Raw genomic sequence first — 26,240 nt, 5'->3', positions numbered from 1 at the left:
CCCCCCCCCCCCCCCCCCATTGACATAGTACTACTTTTAGAGGGTTGATCAGAGTACTAGAGGCTACGAGTTTTGGTCGTAAACTTTCTTATTGAGGTTTTACCCCTGGAGGTTTTTGTTTTAGTTTAAGTACCTACATTATTTCCAACGGAAGAGTATTGTAATCATATTAAATAACTGATACATTGGTAAAAAATATACGGTATACGGTGGTCGATACTTGTGAGTAGTGATTATGATAGGCACAACTTAAATAAAATAACAATTGACATTTAAAGCTTTTTTAAGAGTAAAATAAAGTAGTTTGTTGAAATATACTCATCATTTGTGACAACAACTTACAGTCAAATAATTTATATTATTTCATTTTAAATCTAATGAACTTATATAGATAACCACAATAGTAATTAAGTAGCACACAGTTTTAACAAATAATGTTATGCAAAAATATGTTTTTAATTAAAATGTTTGTTCTCATATTCAAATTTGGTTGGGTTAAAATCAGTAAATGACGTAGGTACAAGTTATTTGATTTCATGTTGAGATATTCTTAAAGCCCTGTGTTGGTCTTATTCAGACTTAAATCCAATTGGTTGTACGATGGTTGATAGGGGACCAACATGCTGCAGTTGAATGTCTTATGTCGTCTTGACCATTTACGACGAGAATAATGTGGAGCAAACCATTTGTCGTTAGCAAACATATAAATACGTAGGACAGTGAGAGTTTCGCTCCGATTGGATGTATTATTATATTCGTCGCAAGAGAAACAACCTCGCCCACTTTAAGGCTGTTAATTGTTTATATCTTTAAAAATACCCATAACAATAAAATAAAATAGGTGCTGAACAATTTAATTATAGAAACATTACAAAATATTTACAGGGCGCTTAAACTTTTGAGACAATTAACCACCGGTCGAAATTAAGAAAAAAATTAGCTAAAAGTTGGAAATAGAACAATAGTGTGTCTGGTGCTTATACCAACCATTTAGCTTAGGAAGATAACAACTTTGGTAATTAAGTTAATGAAATAACTCTAGATAGATAAACAAATTGTCGAATATCAAGGTAAGTATATAATGTTATTAATAATGTATATTGTATAGGTACGTTACAATAAATACTTACCTAAATACAATTTTAAAATTAAAAAATAAAAATAAAAATAAATTCCTTGTTGTTAAACTGAGTTTTATATTTGAATGTATTTTCGTGACCAAAAACAGTTTATACAATGCTTAAATAAAACAAATTAGTTGAACTAATAATGAGTTGTTTAGAAAGAGAGATTGTTTAACAAATCTTTGCTTTCATGTGTATCTTTATAGACTACAACAATAACAAAAACACAAACCTGGGGCGGAGGTCTCGTCTACCCTGTTGTATGTAGAACATTCCATTGTTAAGTCTTAAAAACAATGTGTAGATTTACACTTTACATTCAATATTATAATACTCGTTCTAAAATATAGAAATTGTTTTATTATGCATATAGAAATATTGTTAGGTAATTGAAAATCTGTAAACACCGAATTTACTTAAATTTCATCATTTCTGTCTGTATAACTTTTCTTGAAAAAAGTGAATGTGAATATTGAAAAATGTACAGTTCAAATAGGTATAAATAATAGTAGTTTGATAGAAGTTACCAACTAGACTTGATATTAAAAAAACAAAATAAAAATATTTTCAGAGAAATATAATTTAAAAAACTCCGATATACATATACTCCTCATTGGATCTTAAGTATAAAAGAATTCATTTTGAACTGTGTAAGTAAACATTAAATATATAGCTACTTAATAATGTTTATTCATCCATTAAAATACCTATCTACTTACTTTTGGTTTTTAAAGTCTATGATTTATATTAAAGTTGTGCTTGAACGCGTTGAAAGAATGATTTTAATTTGATTTATAATATAAATAAAGGCCTCTTGTAAGCTTTAATTAAAAGCTCTACGGAGTACCTTAAAAGGGAACTTACATTCCTGTCACGTTACGAGTGCAGGTTAGTACGTGTTACACGTCCAAAACACTCAAAGTAGTGCCTTATTGTTGTTGTATTAATCGTAACAGTTTCGTAAGATAAAATTTAGTAAAAAATCTATACATAATATATAAGTATGATTAAAACACGAGCACGTGCATATCAGTGGTGCAACTATAGGAATTGCGTAGATGGTTGAAAAATATTGGTGGTAAATGAATTGATATTATATTTAAATATAACAGTGAATCGAATTGTACATTTATCTTTAAGTTGAATAATTATGAAATATCATTATTTAAAAATAAAAGGAAGAATTTCCATAGAAAAAAAATATCTCTATCTCCTCTTAAAAATGTAATCTGAATAAAACTAAATCGATCTATAATATGATATTATGTCATTATACCATTACATTTTAGTTAAACAATTTTAAAATTGTTATTATAGTACTAATATTAATTGATATCAACATTTTAAGAAAATTATAATGTCAACAAACTCCAACTTGTTTTCTTACTAGCTTAAACAAAGTTAAATGCATAGAAAAGCATTTATTATTTCAATAAATATTTACTTAATTTTGTGTCATATAAGTGTGGGTAAATTTTAAAATTTTATTTTAACTGTCTAATTATTATCGTTTATTTTTTTGTTATTGTCCTATGGCCATGTTTATCGGTACTTGTTTATACTCGTATACTCTTTGGGATATTTTATAGATACAGTAAAACATAGTTATGACTTATGTATAAATGTATATTGTGCATCGTGTACTTTATTTTACTTTAAATAATTATGATAATATTTAAAAGCAATCAACAGTCTTAAATACAATTCACATAATACAAATAATATATTTTTATTATAACTAATAAGTATTATCAGCAGACGAGCAGCAATTCATACACACCGATTTTCTGTCATGTAAATTGTTTTTTGATTGTCTCATTCAGTCACTCAAGATTTAGATCAGTTTAGTGAGGACAAAAATATTAGATTTAGTGCTAAAGTCAAAATATATATTGATATACACGGTAGTTGAAAATTTACCAATATATAACTATTGTAATTTGTAACTGTACAGCCCGACATGTTCATGTTCCCATGTGTCATGTAATATCCTATAAATCATAGACTCCACGTGTTTAGATTTTAAAATTAGATGTAAGGTATTAAATCGTTAAATTTATTTTAAAAAGACATAAACAAAAATTGTACTTAAGTTTTTCATCAAATATTATTTACGAATATGATGTTAAATATTTTACGAGAGTGTTGATTATAATGTATAAAGTATAAGTAGGTACACCTTAGTACCTACCATTATTTATTTGCATTCTTATACAAAATTAAATATAATTTTGAAATTACGTTATACATAAGTTTTATATTATACTTTTACATAATGACACCTGGTACATATTTGGCAATACATTTTATTTATTTACAGTTATAATATGTATTATAAAACTAAAATTGTTATTGTTAAGCCCTCTTTTCGCAGGGTCTTCAATTTAAACCTATTAATCCGACAATGTCGGGCTTGCCTTAATTTGTCCTTCATTGATAGTTAAGTTTTTGCAACAGTGTATAAATACGCATTTGTTTGTTGTTTTCTTAAAAAAAAACTCTAACATGTGAATATATACTATTAATTTTATAATATAGCTAAGAAACAATAAGTTTAAAGTGATTTTTCAATTAAATTATTAGTTCTAACTATTCTAATGTTGGTAAATGTTGTCATTTGTAAACATTTGTAAACAATGTAATATTCTGGTAAAATCCAAATTTCAATGACTAAAATTTGAGCGCATTCATGATCATGTTTTAATGAAATGAAATAAATATAACTATAACTATTAAGCTAAAAATGTAGAAACTATAATGTGATTGAAAAATAAATTTAAAAATATGTAATAAGTAATTTTAAAATATAAAATGTAATTAAATGTAGTTCCACATTTTTTTAGTTTAATTTATTATTAAATAACCTAAAACTAAATCGTAGAGTAAATTATGGAGATTAAATTAAAACAATTAAATTATACTTCAATTTAAATAAATTAATGAAAACATCTTAAATATGTAATAAAATAATAACATTATGAAGTACGAACAATGGTTTTGATATTTGATGATTTTAGGGTATCATGTCTTTTCGTTATACACAATATATTATTATAAAATATTTACTTTATTACCTAACGTTTATTTAGGTTTAGACTTTATTTTAACCTATTTTAACGATACCTATTTCTGAATCAATAATAGTAAATTATTTCGGGTTATCTATTACGATATCGTCTGCAATTTCGTAACACGTTTTAGATACATTTTCGATAGGTACTCATAATATTAGAACTCCGGCATCCATTTGCTATCCTTAAATAATAAAACTAGCATAAAACCATGAGATATTTAAATAAAAACGATTTGTGAATATTATATATGACCATTTCTGACTCTAAATTTCTATATTATGTATTAATATTATTATTTATTATCACTGTATACTCTGAGAACAGTTCTCGGGGGTTCTAACAATAAAGAAGATCAATAATTATAGCTGAATTTGATGCATTGTATGTAAAAATTTTGGGTCTTATGAAGGACTACTGTGCATTGCATTTGTCTTTTGAGCTCTATGAAATATCAAATACCTACATGTATTAATATGAGCTTATAAATATTTATACTCACATGCTATGTACATAAATAAATATAAAGTGTCGTGTGTGTAACTACGGATCGTATAATAATATATTATAGTTGTTGACTTGTTGTATAGACTTCTAGACTATAAAGAAGATATGTATAGATATATATTATGGAGTAACATTTTAGAAATAAATACCAAACGAATTTTATTCTAGTCGTAAGTCCGAATTAAATATTATATACTGTGTGATCCGGCTGGTATTGGTCTGCAATATATTATCCGGAAGTTAAATTCTGAGCCAATTATAAAGGGTGTTCCAAATCCATGTTACAGCTTCTACTTTGTGAATGAAGGACAAAAATAAAAAAAATACGAATACAAGTTTCAACTTGTAAGTTATTAGGTTATAACTCATTGGAATAATCGGTGTCTTATAATAATAATATTATAATATATTATAATAAATTAAAAAGAAGATGTTTGGAGTTCGCATTTCAAAATAAAATCAAATATAAAAGGAAGTCGGAAAAGCATTCCCGTTTTTAAATAGTAGGATAACTTAAAAGTATAATATAATCAATATCAATCACACAGGATATAAGTTTACGACTATTGTTTCCTATTTGTCAAGTTTTGTATGAAAACAATGTCATATACCGCATATGTTTTGGAAGACCCTGTACATTTTCTTAGATTTTATTTAACGGGAATAAACCAAACGATCACATGGTGAAGTGCATGTACAATAAAGAAAAATTATGTACACACCGCGTAAACACATTATCGAGAATGCGATTTTCTTTGTGTGCTTAAACGACTGTACGAGAATATGCTTTTTCGTATAACGGGAAACGATTTTTTAAAAATAGTTCGTACGTCATATTAAACTTGTAAGTAAATGTTATAAAGTATTTTCCGATTAAAAAGAAAGTTAACATTTTCATTACACAAGTGTATATTGGCATATGGCACATTATATCACGCAGCAATCGATTTAGAAATAAATAGTACCTACCTATTCACGGAATGTACAGAATTGTAAAAGACTTTCATAGCCTCATGGGTAGTCTGTATCGATCGGAAAAGCAAAACGCCAAAAAAATAAAATAAAACGAAGTATGATACAACGGATTTTTGAATATGTCTATATAATATGTACACAATTATACACAGACCTAATACGACAACATGTTTAAAATATATATAATATTATTTATTAAACTATATTTTGACAACATATTATTATATTGATAATATGTATAAATATTAAGTATGTAATATTATGTAGGTACTTAGGTATATATACGGCTATACGCGAGTATTTTGGCATATTGTAACCCCGAGCTCACTATCAACGAGACGTCGCGCTTATTATTTTTATATAGGTACGTAATATAGATGATGATATAAATTATAAATAATTGAGCACACAAAAACCGCAATAACAATAAAATTATTATAGTATCAATCAATACCTACAATGTTATCCCAATCATTGGTTTCAGACTTAAATTCTAGCATTAGTTAACTTTTACCATCTTATGTATAGTTCTAAACACACTTAAGTATGTATCCAAAGCCGCTATTTTGGCTCTCCTTAATTGTTATCTATAAACATTTTAATTATTTTGTTACTTTTTCACGATATAGGCACAATTAAATTATGTACCTATCGTTTATCTTCTTAAATTTCCAAACAATTTGAGTGCCAATTTTATAAACAAATTATACTTGCCGAATTACCCGACATTGCTCGAATAGATACAGATTGATTTTTATTAATTTTCATTTTACCAATTTATATACAAATCTATAAAATGTAATTAATATTATATTATACTCGTTAGATAGAGATTATTAAGGTCTTAAGTCAAATGTTAATCTTCATCTCTTAATAATTGCAAACATTTCCCTAAAAGACTAGCGAGTGTTTTATTAATTTTCTGTACCTAATACTTGTTGGTGAGCAATATTTTTTGCTCTAAAGGGTACCAAAATAGAAAGATTATCAGGTAACCCTATTCTTAGAACAGGCCACATAACGTTGACCTAATGAGACCCAAGAGATTGTAGACTGATACAGTGATACCATTAGTTCATAATACTTAGTCGACAGCCTTTGTGACTTTTTGATGGTTATCGAGAAAATCTAGCTTACCGGGCATGCAAGAGTTCGAAATTAAAAGTCAGATGTGTTTGTAATGGATGGAATATGCGGAGAATAAACACTTCCACAAACAATGAACAAATATAAAGGGATGCTCTGTATTTTTAGATTTCAGTGATTTTAGTTCTATGACAAGTTGGTATCAGTGCACTTCGATTTGTGGACGAATCTGGCCGAGATTAGTCATCCAAGTACATGACATTTAAAAATACTGAACACTCTCGGCCATTGAAATTTTTTCCGCTGTTCAGAGGTATCAGCAATGTGGAGGCTTTAGTTTATAAAAAGTTTGTAGTTTGTTACTTTAAAAAAATCCGCTCTTTGAGGTGTCTGTTGATAACTGTAAAAAAACTCAATAAGCGAAATTATCCAAGTATAACTCCCCCGGAAATATGAACAACAATAAATAAATACATATTATATTATATAATATACTATTGTATATTATATTAATTATAACACACACCATAGACACTGTGCGGATTGTGTTGACGGGCGTTGCAGTAAAGTTTACTTATCATGTCCAATACTTATTTCATATAATTGAGATATTATTTAAATTACCACAAAACCACCTACAATTGTCGATTAAGCCAAGATAAAAAGAAGCCGCGATTGCGTTTGGTATTGTTGAAAGTACCTCTCTATAAACGTTCTATCAGGCTTAACGGAACATCCAGGTATTATAAAAAGAACCTGTGATGTTGGCCTTTTTATACCTACGAATCTACGTTGTACTATTTATTTCCTTTAATATATTATTATCCTCGTTTTGGATCCAATGCCGTCTACCAATTTAAACGACTGCGAGCCGCTGTTATGGTACACAGTTATACACGAAAGTTTAACGTACATTCTGGCCACAATAATATTGTTGTACCAACGGAAAAAGTCTAGGCCATCGTTACCGTTATTTATGTAAATACCTAAATACCAAGTATACGTTCAAAACTCGTCAAATTGAGCAGCGGCGGCAAACTCACCGCTCCGTCCACTACAGACTGTCGCCTAATTTGGTACATTTACTATTATAGGTAGGTATATGCATTACACACCGAAAATATTATATTAACACACTGCAGTCGCTTGTGATCTGGAGGATTTTATCATTAAAACGACGACTCACGCACCCGATTTTTAAGGGTTCGATGTAGTCAATTTTAATAATATTCTGAAAAGAATTACAATTTTAAACACCAACAGTTAAAATAGTTTAAAAGTGATCCTATGTAGGCTGAAATCACAGCGCCATGGTTGGATGTTGAGTATAAAACAAGATTTTATTGAAAAACGGTTTCGCACGAAAATGCGAACCACTTAAACTACATCAGTTATAACTTATATAGTTTAGAGATCAAATGTATAATGTACATTGTGTACATAATGTATTGTGTGATAGACAATATTTTTTGCGCGATCGTGTCATTTTTATATTTTTTTGTTAAAATTAATACAAAAAAAGTTATTAATGATTTAAGATCCATAATTTTTATATTTTTAAACTTAAATTTAACTTTTTCACATTAACGTTGCAAAAAAAATAAAATTAATACGATACACAAAAAATATTATCGTCTTTAAATTCGGAATAAAAATCAGTGACTGTATACTATAACATCATACATTATAAAGTCCGACTGATGGTTTATTTTCACCCGAAATCGTTTTCACAAACGATTTATGGGTAGTGACGATCGACGAAATTATTATTATTATTCGCACTGTGGATAATCGTCCCGCAGAATATGCATAATTCCTCGTCGTGGATCAAACGGCTGTTGAGTAAACCGGAGAACTCGTTCATGTGCGCAGTGGACATACCGTACATCCAGGACACGTTCAATCACGTCGGGCTGGAGAAAACGTTGCCGGACTACGAGGCGGCAGTCCGCGTTGTGCTAGACGACGCTCCTGTCTCACGCTCCTGCAAGGACGATCCTGATTCGCAATCCTCGGCCGAGCTGGTCTACGGTCTGATACACGCCCGGTACGTGATGACACCGCGAGGAGTCGCCAAAATACTCGAGAAATACATGGCTGGCTGTTTCGGACAGTGTCCGCGAGAAAACTGCAAACGTTCGGCCGTCTTGCCCATAGGTACCAAAATAACAATTATTGTTGTAGGGTGCCACTATATACGCATGCCGTCAGATTTGTGTGTGCGTGTAGAATTTTCCACGGGAGGAGCCCATAGGTAATCATTTTCTTAACACTGCAGCTTTAGACTCCAAAAGTACTGGAAAGTTTTTTATGAAAGTTATATAGGTTTTCATATTTATATGAACACAGTCACATCATCACAATGATTACTTTTATGATTTTCAATCATGATTTACTTTCTTAATTTTGGATACATTTTTTATGCAATTTATACGTCAATGAATCCGTCGTATTTTAAGTATTCGTTGAATTTGTCTTCAAAATCTTTAGTTTTTTGTGTTTGGGTACCCACATCAAAACCATGTCCAGAATATTAAGAAATGTAAAATCATAAAACCAATTAATGTCTCGTATATTGTGTTTGTAATTTCTATTATATAATTCGACTGAAGCAAATCGGAAACCAATAGATTGGTATAGATTGGATAGATGATTTTATTTGAATTTGGGTGAAGTAGGTTAATACAGCTAGTATACTATACATTACAATATCGTATATCAATATTCATAACTCATAAGACAAGTAAATAAAATTGCATTGCTGTGCTAACAATTATTATTTTTATTTTGTGTCGTTATTATAGTTTTTACTAGTTTTCAATAAGAAATTGAATATTTTTCCTAAGAATTTAAATGAAAATACAAATAGAACTGCGAACGAGTAATTAGTTATTAAAACTTACAAGTATTTAACCAGTCGTTCGAAATTTAATTTTTATTGATTGAAATTCTCAGAAAAATATGCTTTGGAATATGACGTAATTAAAAAATGTAAGCTGCCTTTCAAAAGAGGAAAAAGTTAATAAAACGATAACGATACAAATATAGTTTTTTTTTTACCAAAAATATTGTTTTGTAATGATTACTATTCATATTATAAATAAAATTTAAATATTTTTTATAACGTTTATACTTTTCGAACAATGTTATTGTACTTACTGTTTACCTTTAAAATATTCAGCTTTTACATAATAGTATATACCGTATAATAAAGTATTATGAATACTACCTAACCTCCTCCTACTCCTACTCCTACTTCTTCTCCATCGTAGCCATCGATACTGTGACCATTACTTACGCCATACATTTATTTAGTTTTCGCCAAGTCTTAGATCCGCTTCCGTTTTGAGAGCTTGTATATTATAATACTGTGCACGGCGCGACGAGTTGTGTCTGTTGTTGTCGGTAAGTCTCACATGCTCCGCTCGATAAACTTGAAATATAATTATATTATATTAATATACCCTCATCGTTGCGCAGGTGTCGAATACATCAGTTTTTCTGGCAAAATCGTCGAATACGTGAACAACCACCGTAAATAATACATAAATCACAGCCAAATGGAATTCGTAATTAATTTCTATGCAATCGATATTTTATAATTATGTGTCTTTGACATCATAATGTTGATTTATTCTTTACCTTTATACTTTTTAATTATCTAAGTTACTAAATACCATACGACGCCAATTGGAATATATTCAACAACAGGTATAATAGAAATTAATGGAATGTACTCTTTTCTGAACTATTAAATGAGCACTCCGTCATAAAATACTTAACCTGACTTAAAAAGTGACAACGTAAACTCAACAACTGCATTATTCGATGGGCTGACATCAGCTCTTTCGTTCTTTCGTATAGCATGAATTATTTATTTCATTACTGACGTGTCATCCTGACGTTTGCAATAATCGTTTAATAACATTATGATAATAATACGGGCATCGGATTCGGTAATTGATACGATTTTAACAATATATTTTATACGATGATTATATGTGAAATAATTATTTTAACTGGTTAGGTGTTATTCAGCTGGTTAATACAGTGCCTTGCTAAATCCGTTATTCACAGAGTAAGATACGATGTTGCAGTGTCCACGTAATTCCCACTTTTATGAATTTTCTCTCAATTCTTTCAAATGCAGAGAAATATACATTGTTAGTGGTGTAGGGATCTCATACACACATCTACATTTTAATGAGTACACAGATCTAACGCAAGCGCATTTAAAAAACGTCTAGGAAAGATAAAGCTACTACGAGTTGAATTCCCCGCAGCATAAATCAACGGAGATGTGTGTAACAATAATATGAGTGTGTTATGTGAGTTTATATGATTTAAATAATAATTCCGTACGTCGTACGTGCATAATCCGTATGAGTCGTAAGACATTTTATTAGTCATCTGTTCGTTTTTTACTAACGACAAAAACCTAAAAGTCACGTGAAAAGCATTACTGATAGAAATAATAATATTCCACATAAACACTATTTATCATAAGGCTTTCGTCATGCTGACTATGACATATTATTTCGTTGGAGAGTTGTTAAAAATAAGAATTAAGTCCACAAGTGGTTACATTATAATGATAGTTACCAATTAGGCGTGTCCAGATCTCTTTTGAAGGTCGAGCTTAAGCTAAATATATTATTTTTTTATCCGTTTTTATTATACAATCTGTAAATTAATTTTTACAACAAGTATTTAGGAGATTGCTTTAGTTATCATTGGGTAACGTTAACAGAGAAACCATTCATTGATGATCCTCCATGGCTTGAGAGAATAGGTTTTGATTAGTCAAAAGTCTCTGCTCCATTTACGCTTAAGCCGTTTGAGAATAGGGAAATTAAGAGACATGGATAAAGAAGAAATATAATTTATGAGTATATTTCTGTGATTTAAGAAGCGATCATGAAATCTTTAATATTTGTTTTGCCACATCAGCAACAAAGGATAAGGATAGGTCATGGTGGAGGGTTGATTAAAAACGGAATCCAAGCTTTAGTGATTTGTTTTAGAATTTTAGACTGATAAATTTGTATTCTGTTAATCTTAGTAGGGTTTGCTGCAGACCCCCAGGTTGAATACCATAAACCCATATTGGTTTGAGTAGCATTATGTATATAAGGAGTTTATTTTGTAGTAGATATGTTAAGAGATAAATAGGTGTCGTAGATCGCGGCTGCGATCGTTGAGGGCTGGATACTTGGAACGAATGTGAGGGGCCTAAGTAAGCAAGTAATCTTGGGTTATCCCAAGATATTTGACATTTGGATGGTAAGTTTTGGGTTGGTTATTGAGATGAATTGAACAGTCTCTGGGAGGTAGTATAAAAGTAGAGTGGATAGATTTAGTTTCGTTTAATTTCAAACCTCATGCCCCCATTTTGTATGTTATGAGGGTAGCAGATTTAGTTGGGCTAAGTAGTATAGCTTTTTTTGTAAGATGGACTACGAGTTTGGATGTAATTTAATCGTAGACAGGAGATTTGTGGTTCTGTGATTCAATACGATTAATTGCTGAAGTGCTAACTGCTACAATAATATATTTAATATTTATACACAATAAATGTGAGGCCTATCGGCAATATTTATGAATATATGATGTAAAAACGGAAGTTCACTGTAAAAATTATATACCTTTCATATATAACTAAACTCTGAAATCAGCCACCCATTTTTGTAAAACTTAATTTACCTACTTCGTAAGTTCCTATATTGTTTGTAAATATTTTTCTGGCAATGAAACGTAATAAAAGCGGAAATTGAGTCCTTAAATATATTTTATTTTATTTCACAAATATATTCAGATTAGAGTCCTATTACATTTATTTATGATCCTTATATCCTTATATCCATCTGCCACCAGCTACGGTATGATTATATATACGGGCCACAACAATGTTAATGGATGTCTTATACATTTAACTGACCACCCTCTGACCACGTTTAGTCAAATTTCTCAGGTAGTGCCTGAATCGCCGGGCTATACCTTCACGATTTGGCGCGATCCGTGGACAAGCCTATGATATGGTTACCGTCCTACATCCAAGGTGTACGTTGACCGAATGTCGTTTGTCGTATAGGGCTGGACGACGTGGTCGGGGAGAACACCGTGAGAATCTACTGTCCCCGGTGCATGGACGTGTACAACCCTCCACCAGGGGCAAAAGGGGCGGCCGTGGACGGCGCATACTTTGGCACCGGTTTACCGCACATGGTGTTGATGACACGACCGGAGTACATTCCGTTAAGGCCTAAAGGCCGGCATGTGGCCAAGCTTTATGGGTTCCAAATTCACGATTCGGCGTACGACTTGCAGCGGAACGCTTTCACCGAGTACAGGCGGACCTTGAAACAGCCTCCCGCCTCCACCTCGACAGCAACCGCCAGAATCACCTCCACCAATACCTCTACCAAGGCTGGTACATCAATCGCAGCCACCACTGACGCTGCTTCCACTACCACCATCATCGTCTCTTCTAACGCAAGTGACCAAAATTCACGTCTTGTAAATATGATTAAGGCATATCGTCGTGCCCCGTTATTAAAACGATAATAAAACTGTTTCTTAAAATCGGCAATTATTTATTACTGTCCACATCTGTGAAAACTATGCGCGCTTTTAAATATTTTACCAAGTATTTATGTTTTTAATATTATAATTGCGAGATTATCGGTTTTTCTATTTATAATAAAATTATTTACAAGTTACTACTGAATATTCAATCGCAATTACAAAACATTATAATAATAATATATAAGTTCTTTTCACCATTATTTCTTGGAGGAACCTTACCGAAATCATGATAGATGTCACTGATTAATGGTTATTATTAAAAGCATGACCAATGCTTTGTATAATATTATACTAATTAGTAAATTAATAAATATACTTTAAAAATGGAGTAAAGTAGTAATCAATCTGCGCCACTGATGTACAACTATAGGTGTTGATTGTACTTCGTCATTGAGTAAGTCACTGTATATGTGTTAAATTTAAATTCAATGATCAATCATTGAATACAAAAATCGATTTTGAGCCAAAGCGGTGGCCGGCCAGTCTATACTCTATGTATTATATTACTAAGTATATTTTACGATATATTGCTGTTATAGAATTAATTTTTTGTCGAGAACATTGCATTTATTATATTATTAATATTTATTTACTACGGTTACATGTATTTATACTATATACAATTGCTGTTAACTTTTTGGTCAACCGGTTTATCGGAAAATGGTGTAAATAAGTTATCACATACAATAAATCCAAGTGGTTTGAAAATATTTTAATAGTATATATGTAAAAGTTTCAAGTCCCACGAATACCGTCATTTAATTACAACAAAATAACTAAAAATTGTTATTCTTTGTTTGAATATTTAATTATTCAAATGTTTATAAAAAAAAAAACATGTCTATGTATGTTAAATATTGTTATAGAACTATAATAACCCATAAGAAAATGTTATTAATTTTTCAAGGTTTTTGACCGAACACAATATTTTTATAGATATTTATAGAAAAAATACTAAAAAAATCAAAAATGTCAGATGTCAATAATTATATTTAAATATAATTTATTGTTTAATACCTTGTATAAAAAACTCTAATATATATTTGGTCAAAATATCTCAAGTATCAAGAGTTATTTATTTTTGAATAACAACAAAATAAGAAAACCATTATTTTAGGCGTGATTATCTAATTTTGTCAAAATTTAAATTGCAGACAATCATAAAAAATACCTGTGGAATGGAACTTAAGTTTTTTTAGTTCTAGAAATAGCATCTTATGAGGAACCTTGTACTAGGAGGTCATTTTAAAGCTTTATTTTTATTCAAATACAAAATTTTTATCATACATAATTTATCAAAAATAACTAGAAAGAGTTGAACATATAAATAACAAGCTAGAATATAATTATATAACTAACACAAAAATGTCCAAAATATATTAAAAAATTATTTCATGACTAGTAAATTCTGATATGAATATTCGGTGAAAATATCAAGTCTATAGAGTTTTTCATTTTTAAGTTACAACAATAAAAAGTAACTTTGTCAAAATCTGGTTTTGAGTAAAATTTTAAGTTTTTCTCGGTTATTCTGAAAAGCACTTAATTTTTAAATTTTTGACCCCAGTATCAACTAGATCCAATTTGTTACCAGAAACCAACCTCAATGTTCAAAGCATTTTTACTACTCAGCTCCACTCAGAACACAAGTATCTGGAATTTGTAATACATGAGTTAGTTTTAGATTTTTGTTTGAATATCTGCTATATCTGCTTAATATCGTTCGGAACCGATATTCCTAAAAATTGTGTAACATATGGCCAAATGGCCTGGACGTGTGAGAAATTCATTAAATCATTTTTTTAAGATCTCATCCTTAAAAAAAACATTCGTTACTATGGTGGATTTTAAGATAAATTTTCAAATTTATTCTAATGACTTTTTGTAAAACAATTTTCGTTTTTATTCTCAACACACACTAACTAATACTAGTACAATTTTTGATCACGTGCGCACGTTACTCAAAATGTTGTGGTTATATTCGCACTAAGCCGAAAAGTATTTACTAGAAAAAAAAATCCATACATCATTTTAAAGCGACAGCTTTCTCTTTTTCCTTCCAGAATCTAAAATCAATACACACGGAAGAGAAGACAATTACAAATTAATAGTTGATTGATGATTTTAATAGCGAGACATGTCTTAAAAAAATGTTTTCTCATGGCTTAAACAATATAATGTTGTTTTTAATATTTGTGTAATGTAGCGTTAAAAAACGTTATTCCTTTGAAATAATGTTACCTATATAAAGAATAATTTTATTTATCGGCAACAATAAAAAAAAACGAACAAGAGTGAGACTCTCTTATACATCATAACGAATTCCAATAAAATAATAAATTCTATGAAAATGTCAATGCGTAATTTTCATTGCGGGGCGAATATTTCGGAAACTTCTAAAACTGACTTCTGCAGTAGGGTACCATAACGTATTGGAGGATAAAAATTGGATTTCAATTCCATTATGTTGTTATCGAGTGACGAGGGATTAAAAAATAACATTACTCCATGTTGGAACGTTTGAAATCAAGTTTTCAAATCCCACTGGAAACTTTTTCCACTCACATTATCCTCTATAATGAATCCCCAAAGGCCTGAGTTTTGTTGATCCCCTTCTTTGAAATACTAAAGTTTTTCAAAGGAAATTAAATTACTTATTATTCGAATGACATATTAACTAGTCATTTCAACACCAAAATCATAATACATATAATAATAATAATATTAATGTATTAATATCCGTATTGTCGATGAACATAATATTATACGCGTAGGGACTAAGGAACAATTCTTAATGAATCTTACAAGCTTAAGTCACCGTCTAAACTCAAAACGACACTTAACGACCACCACATAAAAAATTTTAAATTAAAAACTGAAATTGTATGTTTTATTTTACTAATGACATTCATTCAATACATAAATATTTTTTTTATAAAAAAGGAAATATTCCGTAAAATATAGATTCTGTAAGCAATAATACAATTATTCTTGTGTATACGAGTCTCTTTAATACATATATAACGGATCTCCTTTTTTTATGTCATGTGAATAGCATATTATGATAATGGATATATAGTGTACGTTTTCCAAAAAACTGTGTATTATTATACTATTGAGTATTAACATTAATGACATTGTAGCAATACATTTTTCCATAAAAAAAATGCAATATTTTATTAAAATACTATAATATTATGATAACTATACCTACTTACATAATTATTCATATTCATATTTTAACGATGATAATACATGTGTTAAATGCATGTTGTTTATGAAAACTAGGTCATTTTTATTCAAGGATCAAACGAAATTTCTGAAAGATCCTCAAAAATTCTCTAAAGATAGTTAATATAATAGGAAGTTGATTTTATTTCCTTTATATAAAATATTTGAAGGGTATCAATATTACCAAAGGCATTTAAAAATATTAATTTTACTTTTATTTAAAATTAAAATAAGTCACTATCTACACACATCAGTTGTAATGTTCATTACGAAATAATAGGAATAATGTACATTATTGTCCGCAGTATAAATAATGATTATACTTTTATGTCACTCATTTATTGTAGCAAATACTTAACATTTTCGAATTTCTGTGTAAATAATTGAAAATAACATAGCTCTATTGTGTATGGATGCACCCGATTCGTAACTATACGCATCACATTACGGTCTTATACAACAACAGATGTTACTTAGACAACTACTATATTGAATAAAAAAATTAAAAAAGGAAAAATGAATTTTTCAAAATATTCAAATGATCGAAATTAAAATTAAATTAAAACCTACAGTTAAACAATGTAGATATTAAACCGTTGAGATTAGGTGAAACACGTCGCCATTTATTGTGTTATGTGCAAAAATACGACGACAGTGTCGCATAATACGTGCTCTGTAAAAGCCCTCGAGATGTGTGTATAAAATTACGGGGTATACATTTGTGAAAATAAAATATATCTAAAATGCATTATATCGTAAACAAAGTAAAAAGAAAAAAAAACAGTCATAATACACAGGCACGTCGGTCTATAGAATACAAATCACTATTCCTTTGCACGCACTCGTGTCCTAGACCACCGCCGCGGTGGACTTTTCCGATACCGCCGCCGCAGGGTCGTATGGGCGCCTAAGGGTGACAACGATAATTATTTTTCGCTCGACTTGACCCTCCGGGGAGTATTTCGAGCGAAACCCGCGAGCGGGTTATACGCGCTGCAGCGACAGGACGAAAAAACAAACAAAATAAAACGGCGATAAATAACGCGGACGGCGATCGATATAATATACGGCGAGTGTACCGTGTTATAATATATTATTATATTATAATTTATATTATATTATCATCATGACACAACGGAATATAGCCAACGGCCATTTTGAGGTGTACCCGACTTTATTAGGCCGGCGTCATAATAATAATAATAATAATAATAATAATAGTAATAATAAAACGTATAAAACTGTACGGCCGGTATGCAATTAGTTAGAATTGGTTTTCGTGCGTATACCGGCGCATCGGCGCACTACGAATTGCATACACGAGGCGCCGGCTTACGTAAAACCGAAATGCGAAAATACGTGTAGCGTTGTGCTGCAGAACAAACGTAACAAATATTTTTATAAGCCGTACGGCTGGGTGGGTGTGTGCGGGTGGTGGCGGCACCGGAGGGTCGGCTGGCCGGGTGTGTAGGAAAATCCCGTTATCGGCCGCAAGTATAGTATACACATACATAATAATGTTAGGTATATAGTGATGATAACAAAGACGACGGATATTATTAATATTGTAATATTATTAAGACGATCGAATAGTTATCACGCGATCATAACGGATTTAATGGTTTTGCACGTTTATTTTAATTACTTTTTTTTTTTATTATAATATTAACTCTTACGCGTAAAATATTGTATGATGCTTACGGTCGGGTTCGGAAATAGAATAGATGGCTGTGTGATTTTGCCTTTTTTTTTTATTATTATTATTTATTATTTCCTCTCGTTACACCCACCCCCGCCCCTGTTGTGGGCCGACGCTGCCCCTACGGCCGCCGCCACCGCCGACTACGACGACGATGAGACGACTACGACGAGTATGACGACGACGACGACGACGACTTCCCCGCTGCCGCCGCCGCCAGCGAATATGTGAGTTGTGCGCGTGTTTGTTGTTCAATAAACCCCATCGCCGCGACCGGGGTCATATTTGGTCATGCGCATTCCGCCATCTGTCGGAAAACGGTCGTAGTCCGCGTACACGGGTTTTCGCCCAAATCGAACGTGCCCCAGTAATGCGGCCGCGTCCGTCTGCAAGCCTACTGTCGACGACGACGGCCAGTGTGTAGCGGGTTTTTTTTAAGTTTATTTTTTTTTTTTTTATCATCGTTATTACCGTCATTGTTGTCTTAGTCGTTGTTGTAGTTGTTGTTGTTATTGTCGTTTTTATATATTAACATTGTTATTATTTTTTTTTTTTTTATTACTATTAATATTATTATTATTATTATTATCATTATCATCGTCGAAATCGCTATACTATTACATTCCACTCATTCGGTCGGCCGACGACAAGTACCCGACCGTTGCAAGTTGTCATTCGCCGCCGTCGTCATTATTTCGTATTCGTTCTATTTTTTTTTTTTTAAATAATTCTTTTCGTCCGTTCTGGTTACTCGCCATCGTATACAAATCGTATGCACACACGTATTATCGTGTACCCGTATAATATTTGAATCGTCACCGTCTTCCGCGACCGTCAACCGTCGGACGAGTGGTCGGCAATTCCATCGACAAGACGGACTGCACACCGAAATGGTGGTGCGGCTGCGGCCCGCGGTGGATTGCGACGGATTGCGTGTCGTGCGGGCGCACCGTGCACCGTCGTCGGCGCGGCACTGAGACAAAAGGTCCAACGACGATTGCCAGGTAAAAACGCACGGCGGACAGGTAACCGCCGCCGTCACCGTCGCCTCGGCCGACGGACGCCGAACGTTCGCTGGCCGGTCGATCTTCTGACGCATCATATTATAATTATTAATTTATCATTATTGTATACTTTTTTCATTATCTTGTTTCTGATACTACAATCCGGGTTTCTCGAGACATACCCATAACAATATAATATCATATTATTATCCTCATCTTTTTTTTGATTCCATTCTAACCGTCCACCGTCGGGTGATGCATGTCTGTGGAATTGTAGTAGGCACATTCCGCGAGTATTTTTCAGTCGCCGCAGGTACCTGCTGCAAGGCGGACGGGTTAAACGCCATATTATTATTATTATTATTTACACGAAACCCGGAGTGGGCCGTCGCACTATTATGCTCTCGTAGCCGACGACATAATAACATAACACATAATTTATTATTACGCATAGTAAGCACTTTGCTTTAATGACGTGTGATAGGGAAAGTATTGTTTTGGAAAGGTTAGGGAACACAGTCGTGGTCTCCGCGAGTAGTTTGACCTTTGATTTTTTTCGAAACGACAGAAGTTTACATTAAACGCGAAAATCACTGTGAAAAAATGTATACACTCCTCGGCCGCCGGTACACGGCATAATATATTATAGTAATGTAATGACAAATTAATAGCTGGCGTTCGTCTATCGGCCGTTGTACGATATTATTGGTTCGTACAAGAATAATATTATACACACCTAGTGTGGGTAGGTAACGAGATTTCGTTTTTACTTTTTCTCCGTCTCACCTGCCGAGCTTCTAATCTTGTTGCTATGGTGACGTACGATATGCAGTGTGTTGATTGAAGAGAGGATATTGCATTATGGTCGCCAGTACTTGCGATCACCGCGATAGGGTGGATGTGGGTAACGGTGGTGTTGTAATAACACGTTAAACGATTTCGCGGTGTAATTTCTAACGGAACAGCCCTCGTAGACGCATAATATATATGTAGAGACGACAAACGGCCCATTTTGCCCGGGAAATGCACTCTTAGCTTGTCCGGGATAAATGTTCCGCGTAAATGCACTGACAGATTTCCTTTATTAGATTATGCAAATCTCTCTAGCTTTTGGCATAGTGTCCACGTCACTGTGAATTTGAGCAGATAAACATATTTCGGGCGCCACGGCTGGTGGAGTTAAAAAAAAAACTTAAAAACAATAATAATAATGATGATGATGAGAAGTAGCTTTTTTTAAACCACTCGTTTTCGGACACGCCAAAAGCCTGTAAAATGTTACACAATTATGTAGTAACACCTGTTGTTAAATTTTTTTCTTATTACAGGTTCTTAACTATATTATAGGTGCGTTAAATATTATTTTATATTATATTATTTTTAATGCTTACCGATATCAATAATTTACATTGAGTACGCACAATATTTCAAAGTAATGGTACCGATTTTTGTCTACACCTTTGACCTAGATATATATTATGGTTGCGTTTCCAACGAACATAAAACCAAAAACCCTATGCTAATATTATTTGCTAAACGAAACAATAGCGGTGTGGTGTATTATAGTGTTTAAGCCAAAAGCTTGTTTCGCTAGTTATACCGCAGTCTGGCAAAGAAATCGTGTGGAAACGTGATTTGTATCAGTACCGCGTGTTAGTTCTTTTTTTTCTACACAGAGTTTCGCAGTTCAAAAATATTAAAACGTCGCCAAAATCGTAAATCTCAAGGTTTTTTGTCCAACTCATGAGAGGACGTCTTCTAGAATCATTAATAATTATGTTGACTGCAAGGATTATAGACATCATAAATACAAAATACTTTTGGTTTTTAATTTCACTGTTATATCTGGTAAAACTAAATGTAATGGCATACAATTAAACGATCGTTAACAATAAAAAAGAAAAATTGTAGGATTTTTTAGGGGTTGTAAAAACTATAAGTTATCGTATCCTCTGAGCTTTAAATAACAAAAAAAAGCGTAAGTAAATTTTATGTGAATGGTAAAAAACACGAATGTGTTTCTTTAGTATTGATGTATTCTTATTTTTTTAGCTGTTCGATTTTATAAGCTCGCATGTCCTGCATAAATAAACAAAATGAAATTGAAATCGAAGCCCTAATAATCATTGAACCACCGTTACATTTCCAGTGATGTGGTTACCTTTTTTTAGTGGTGAACTGTCAGTCGTCGGTACAACATTCGGCCCTACCTATGCACCTATAGTACCTGTATATAGATACTAGACATAATTTATACAACGATGTAGTATATTATAAATACAATTCATGCATAACACAGTGAAATGGCGTCTAATAACAATAGATCGTAGGTACATAATTGAGCATTTTTGTTTTTTAACATTTATCTTTTTTTTTATGAAGAGGTAAAAGTGCCCCGGGGGTTCTAAAAAGTCAACACGTGGTCTATATTAAAAGGGAAGGAACAGGACAAGGATCGATAATGGTACGATAAATGTCAAAGGTCAATTGTGCTCTTGTTTCTTATAAGCCAGACAAATTCTCTTGTACAATAGTTAAGTTAAAAATACACATTCATCATGTCGTAATGCCATAACATGATTGTGATATTTTACTAAGGAAAACACCAAAAATCAATTCAACCCATATTTTAATACCATAAGACAAATATTGCTATTTTTTTTAAATAACAAAATCCGATTAATCGAATTATGGTTATAAATAAAATAGCGACTAGCTTTAAATAATATTTTGTAAATGTGTGTATTTAGTACAATTACTTCATTAAAATATGACAGATATAGACATGAATGCAATGTTAACGTTTTTATAATACAACGATAGTATGAGATTTTAATAAATTTATAACGGATATTGTAAATTTTCCTGTAATGTGTGTATACCAGTATAGGGTAAAATAATATTATTTTAGAATGCAACCAGCTTTGGAATTTTATTGACACATGTGGGTTCCCTGGGTTCTTGAAGTCCGTCTATTATTCTTTAACAATTACTAGACAACAATTGGACAGTTTTTGCTCTTTATTGTAAACATATAAACGAAATAATAATAGAAAATAGAATAAATAAATATTACGTCTTTAGTTATATCTATCATTTCATCGATATTTTGTTACATAAATATTTATGTTTTATACTTTTACAACGGGACTTCGCCACCCTTCACGTTTCACCACCACGTCGATACGCTCCCCCAACCACTCAAATCTTTATTTTGCGAACTGAGAATTTATAACTCCTTTATAAAAAATTTGAATGAAAATTAATACCTACAAGCATTATACATTATTTTCTAAACTAGTTTGTATAATAGAGAGATAGTTAATAATTGGTACTATATATCTGATTATATATTTTCTATTGAAAATCATTTTTTTAAATTGTATGTGAATTAAAATTTCATACCAATACCTTCCACTAAAGATAAAATAGAATTATCGGAAAACTTAAAATTTAAAAGTTCAAGAATAAAACTTTTAAAGTATAAAAGCGAACAAATTACATTAAGTGAAACTAATAATTGTTTACTAAATTATAACTGACATTCTTAAATAACATGTAACTTTTGGCTATAATGGAATCAATAAATTTTAATTTGTTTGTGGAGAAAAAATGTTGGTAAAAATATGAAATAAAATGCTTTACACACCAAATCTATATTACCCCTATAATGGGTTAAAAAAATAGAATTGCATGATTAAAAAAACAATAGCATAAGTCGCGTGTTTTTGTTTTTTTTTTGTTTTTCATTGAATCTCATTTAAATAAATTAAGCTAAATTATTACCTTAAAATAAATATTTCAATAGTTAATTTATACCTATTGTGTTTGAAAACATTAAGTCTGTAGTATAATATCAAAAATAATTGTTATGGTGAATGTATTAATATTGCAAGGTACTGACAGAAAAGTTAACATAATATTTTAAATGCATTTTTTAAACTAAGCTTTACATGAACCTAATTATCGTGGAGAGTTGACTATGAAGAAAAAAGCAAATTATAAAATATGTATTAAATGTCCGATCATAATGATTATATTCAGTTGTCGAACTCAATAGTCAGGTATAATTTCCACAACATTACAGTATTATACATTTTTAGTCATTTCAGATTAATAATTAAACAGTGAAATAATGATACACAGATTTTAATATATTATCTTCAAAACCTAAAGAGCACTAAAATTCATTCTTAAATTGGTGTTTTTACCCGGTGTTTTATTAACAGTAATTTTTTTTCAACAATGATGTAGCATGTATTTTACTGTATACAAAAGTGAAAAGGTTTTAAATACTACAAGATATGAGACACTTATATCGCTGTGTTCATTCTGCCGCAATATAGTGCTGTATTATTAAATTGCTTTTAAAAATAATAATCACAATCTGTAAAATATTCTGAGAAAAACGCAGTAATTTTATTTCAGTGCATAAATTTAATTTTCAAAAATCTATAGTATTTATTAATACCAGTGTAATGTGATTAACAATTTTTATGATTTTTTCGTATGCTTTGATGATAAAAACTTTGAGTCCTAACAAGAAAATAACATAAAATGAATTGTATAAACCAATATTTTATATCCCAATTCTCAAGTTTAAAAAATATATATGTATAATTTATGAAAATATACCTACATAAGTTGAATCAGTATAAGAATATTAACATTATAGATTGAAATAAAATTTGGGTGTTTTTTATACTATTACACTATATCTATGTGACTTTTGCCGATATTCGCTACAATATCGAAAAATAATTGGAAATTGTAATAAGACCTCATCAAAGCACATTTGTGTACAATTCCGTTCAATAGAAAGATTTTATAAAACTTTTTAATGAATTAATCTACAACCTAAAAATTAATCTCAGACCTAATAACAAAAACTCATTATCAAACCAACTTATAATTACCGACCAGATATACTTTAAAAAATTCAAACGAAAATATATTTTACAATATCTTTTTAATACCCAGCTTAAAACGACTGAGAACGTTACAAAAGTATGACTTCAGTTCACTTATCCATTTAGCCCCAATTTTAAAATTTTAATTGAAATGTGAAAAACCTAAATTTCACGGATTTATCCATACTTTATTTGATTTATTTATTTCACAATTATTCCGAAAAGGCAAATAGAACAGTAAAACAAAAAAAAAATGTAAACTTATATGTAAGAATTAATAAGATTACTCAAAAGTATTTAAGTTGATCTATGTTTCCTGCTAAAAAGTTATATTTAATTATGAAACATACGAATTCAAAATAAACAATTAAACTTTATACTATACAATAATATTAAATTCAATAGTTTTATTTTAATTGAATTTAAAATATTGCTTGGCCTGTGTTTTAAACAGTAAAATATATTTTTTAGCTACAACTGTTATAATATGTTACACTAAAAAATAAAAGAACTGGAAATAGACTGTGGAGTATTATCTTATATTCTTATGGTGAAAATTAAAGTCGTAGTTGCCAACTGCCAATACGGTCTAATATAATATAATAAAAATTTGATATAATTGTTAAATACGTAATAATATAACATATCATTGAATGTATTAACAACATAAAATATAAAAATACTACACGACAACATTATTAAATATTAATTATTAATACATTTTATATCCACATTTTAAGCAAATAATGTACAATTTGAGATAGAATATTTTAAATAATATCTTCCTAATAATGTGTATACTGTATTTTGAATGTATATATTTATACGAGGTCACTATAATTACATAACTACCAAGTATTATAGCTCTTATAATGTTTTGGGTTATTCTAATTTGCATATAGTTCCAATAATTTTTATTTAACTAATAAATCTAAATAATAATTATTCAACAGATCGATACAGCATAAGTGTAAGATATAGTTTAATAGTTTGAATAAATAGTGTAATAATTAAAAATTATCTACTTTGTTACAGTCAATTTCTATCATAGTTGTCATGTATTTTTTTAATTAACAAAAATAATAGCCTTATGGGTAATTTATTACTCCTTTAAAATTATAACGATTCAAATGTATAATAATAACAATATATTAATATTGGAGAGTGAAGCAAGTCGAGAGCTCAACAACCAGACTGTGTGGCCGGTCCAGATTTTCAAGTATGATATGATATTGCATTAAAGTGTTTTAATAAAAGTGTGTATTTCTTAAAATTATTCAGACAAAAATAGGAAAGTTATAATTATATTCAGAATAATTAATTTACAGCTTTGTGTTACCTAAAAATGTTCGAAATAAGTTTGACTATGATTCATTATTATTTATTATGTTTGATAAAATAATATCCTCTTTGTGGCTATGAATCACGATTCCTGACATTAAGCACATAATTGATTAGGAAAATTCAACTACTAAAATAAATATAAAATGAATTAATATTTATGCTAGTTGTAAAGTATAAAAATAATTAATTAATAGTAATAAATATTAAATTATGAATAGTTGGTATACATACAGTTAAATAATAATAATGAATTAAAATTAGGTACTAAAACTTATAACCTACAAAAAAAAATAAAAAATTCTTTGTTCGTAACATTACAATGTTACAACCAGGTGTCTGTATATTTTATTGATAACTAAGCTTAATAAAACAGTTTGAGTAGGTGCCTCCTTAAAATATACATAGTTTTCATAAATGAGATACCTATTGGAAGTAATCTTGCACGTGTACAGTTGTACCACACATCATATTTTTAATATTTTTTAACCACAAGAGTCACCAAAAACTGTCTTATATGTATCTACCAGTATTTGTCACAGAATCGACAAAGTGCTTACAGCTCACTATGATTCATCATTACATGATGTGCATAATGTACATCCATATCGTTGATTATACATTATTATATCTAGATCACCTATATGAATGAACAATAGACAAAATAGCTCTTGATAGATTCTGTTGGACTACTTAAGCTTCATGGA

The 26,240-nt window shown here is 30.5% G+C and overlaps 2 protein-coding genes across 4 annotated transcripts in view; both read left to right on the top strand.

Annotated features, from left to right (window-relative positions):
• Window positions 1–8,568: 8,568 nt before the first annotated feature.
• Window positions 8,569–13,398, top strand: LOC111031653 (casein kinase II subunit beta-like). Its single transcript, XM_022311689.1, has 2 exons — window positions 8,569–8,920; window positions 12,855–13,398. Exons 1-2 carry the CDS (start codon window positions 8,569–8,571, stop codon window positions 13,325–13,327), a joined length of 825 nt encoding a protein of 274 aa, XP_022167381.1. The 3' UTR covers window positions 13,328–13,398.
• A 5,239-nt stretch (window positions 13,399–18,637) lies between these two features.
• Window positions 18,638–26,240, top strand: part of LOC111031521 (potassium voltage-gated channel protein Shab) — a 50,346-nt gene continuing 42,743 nt past the window's right edge. Inside the window, exon 1 of one of the 3 annotated variants that reach the window (XM_022311522.1) lies at window positions 18,638–19,282. The gene's annotated coding sequence lies outside the window, so the exon portion shown is untranslated. The remainder of the gene's footprint in view (window positions 19,283–26,240) is intronic. The other 2 variants (XM_022311509.1, XM_022311515.1) reach the window with 2 other exon arrangements.

Source organism: Myzus persicae, unplaced genomic scaffold (assembly GCF_001856785.1).
Source record: "Myzus persicae strain clone G006 unplaced genomic scaffold, MPER_G0061.0, whole genome shotgun sequence".
NCBI classification, from domain to species: Eukaryota; Metazoa; Arthropoda; class Insecta; order Hemiptera; family Aphididae; genus Myzus; species Myzus persicae.
The sequence above is the reverse complement of the archived record's forward strand: the minus strand, read 5'-3'. Positions and strand labels throughout refer to the sequence as shown.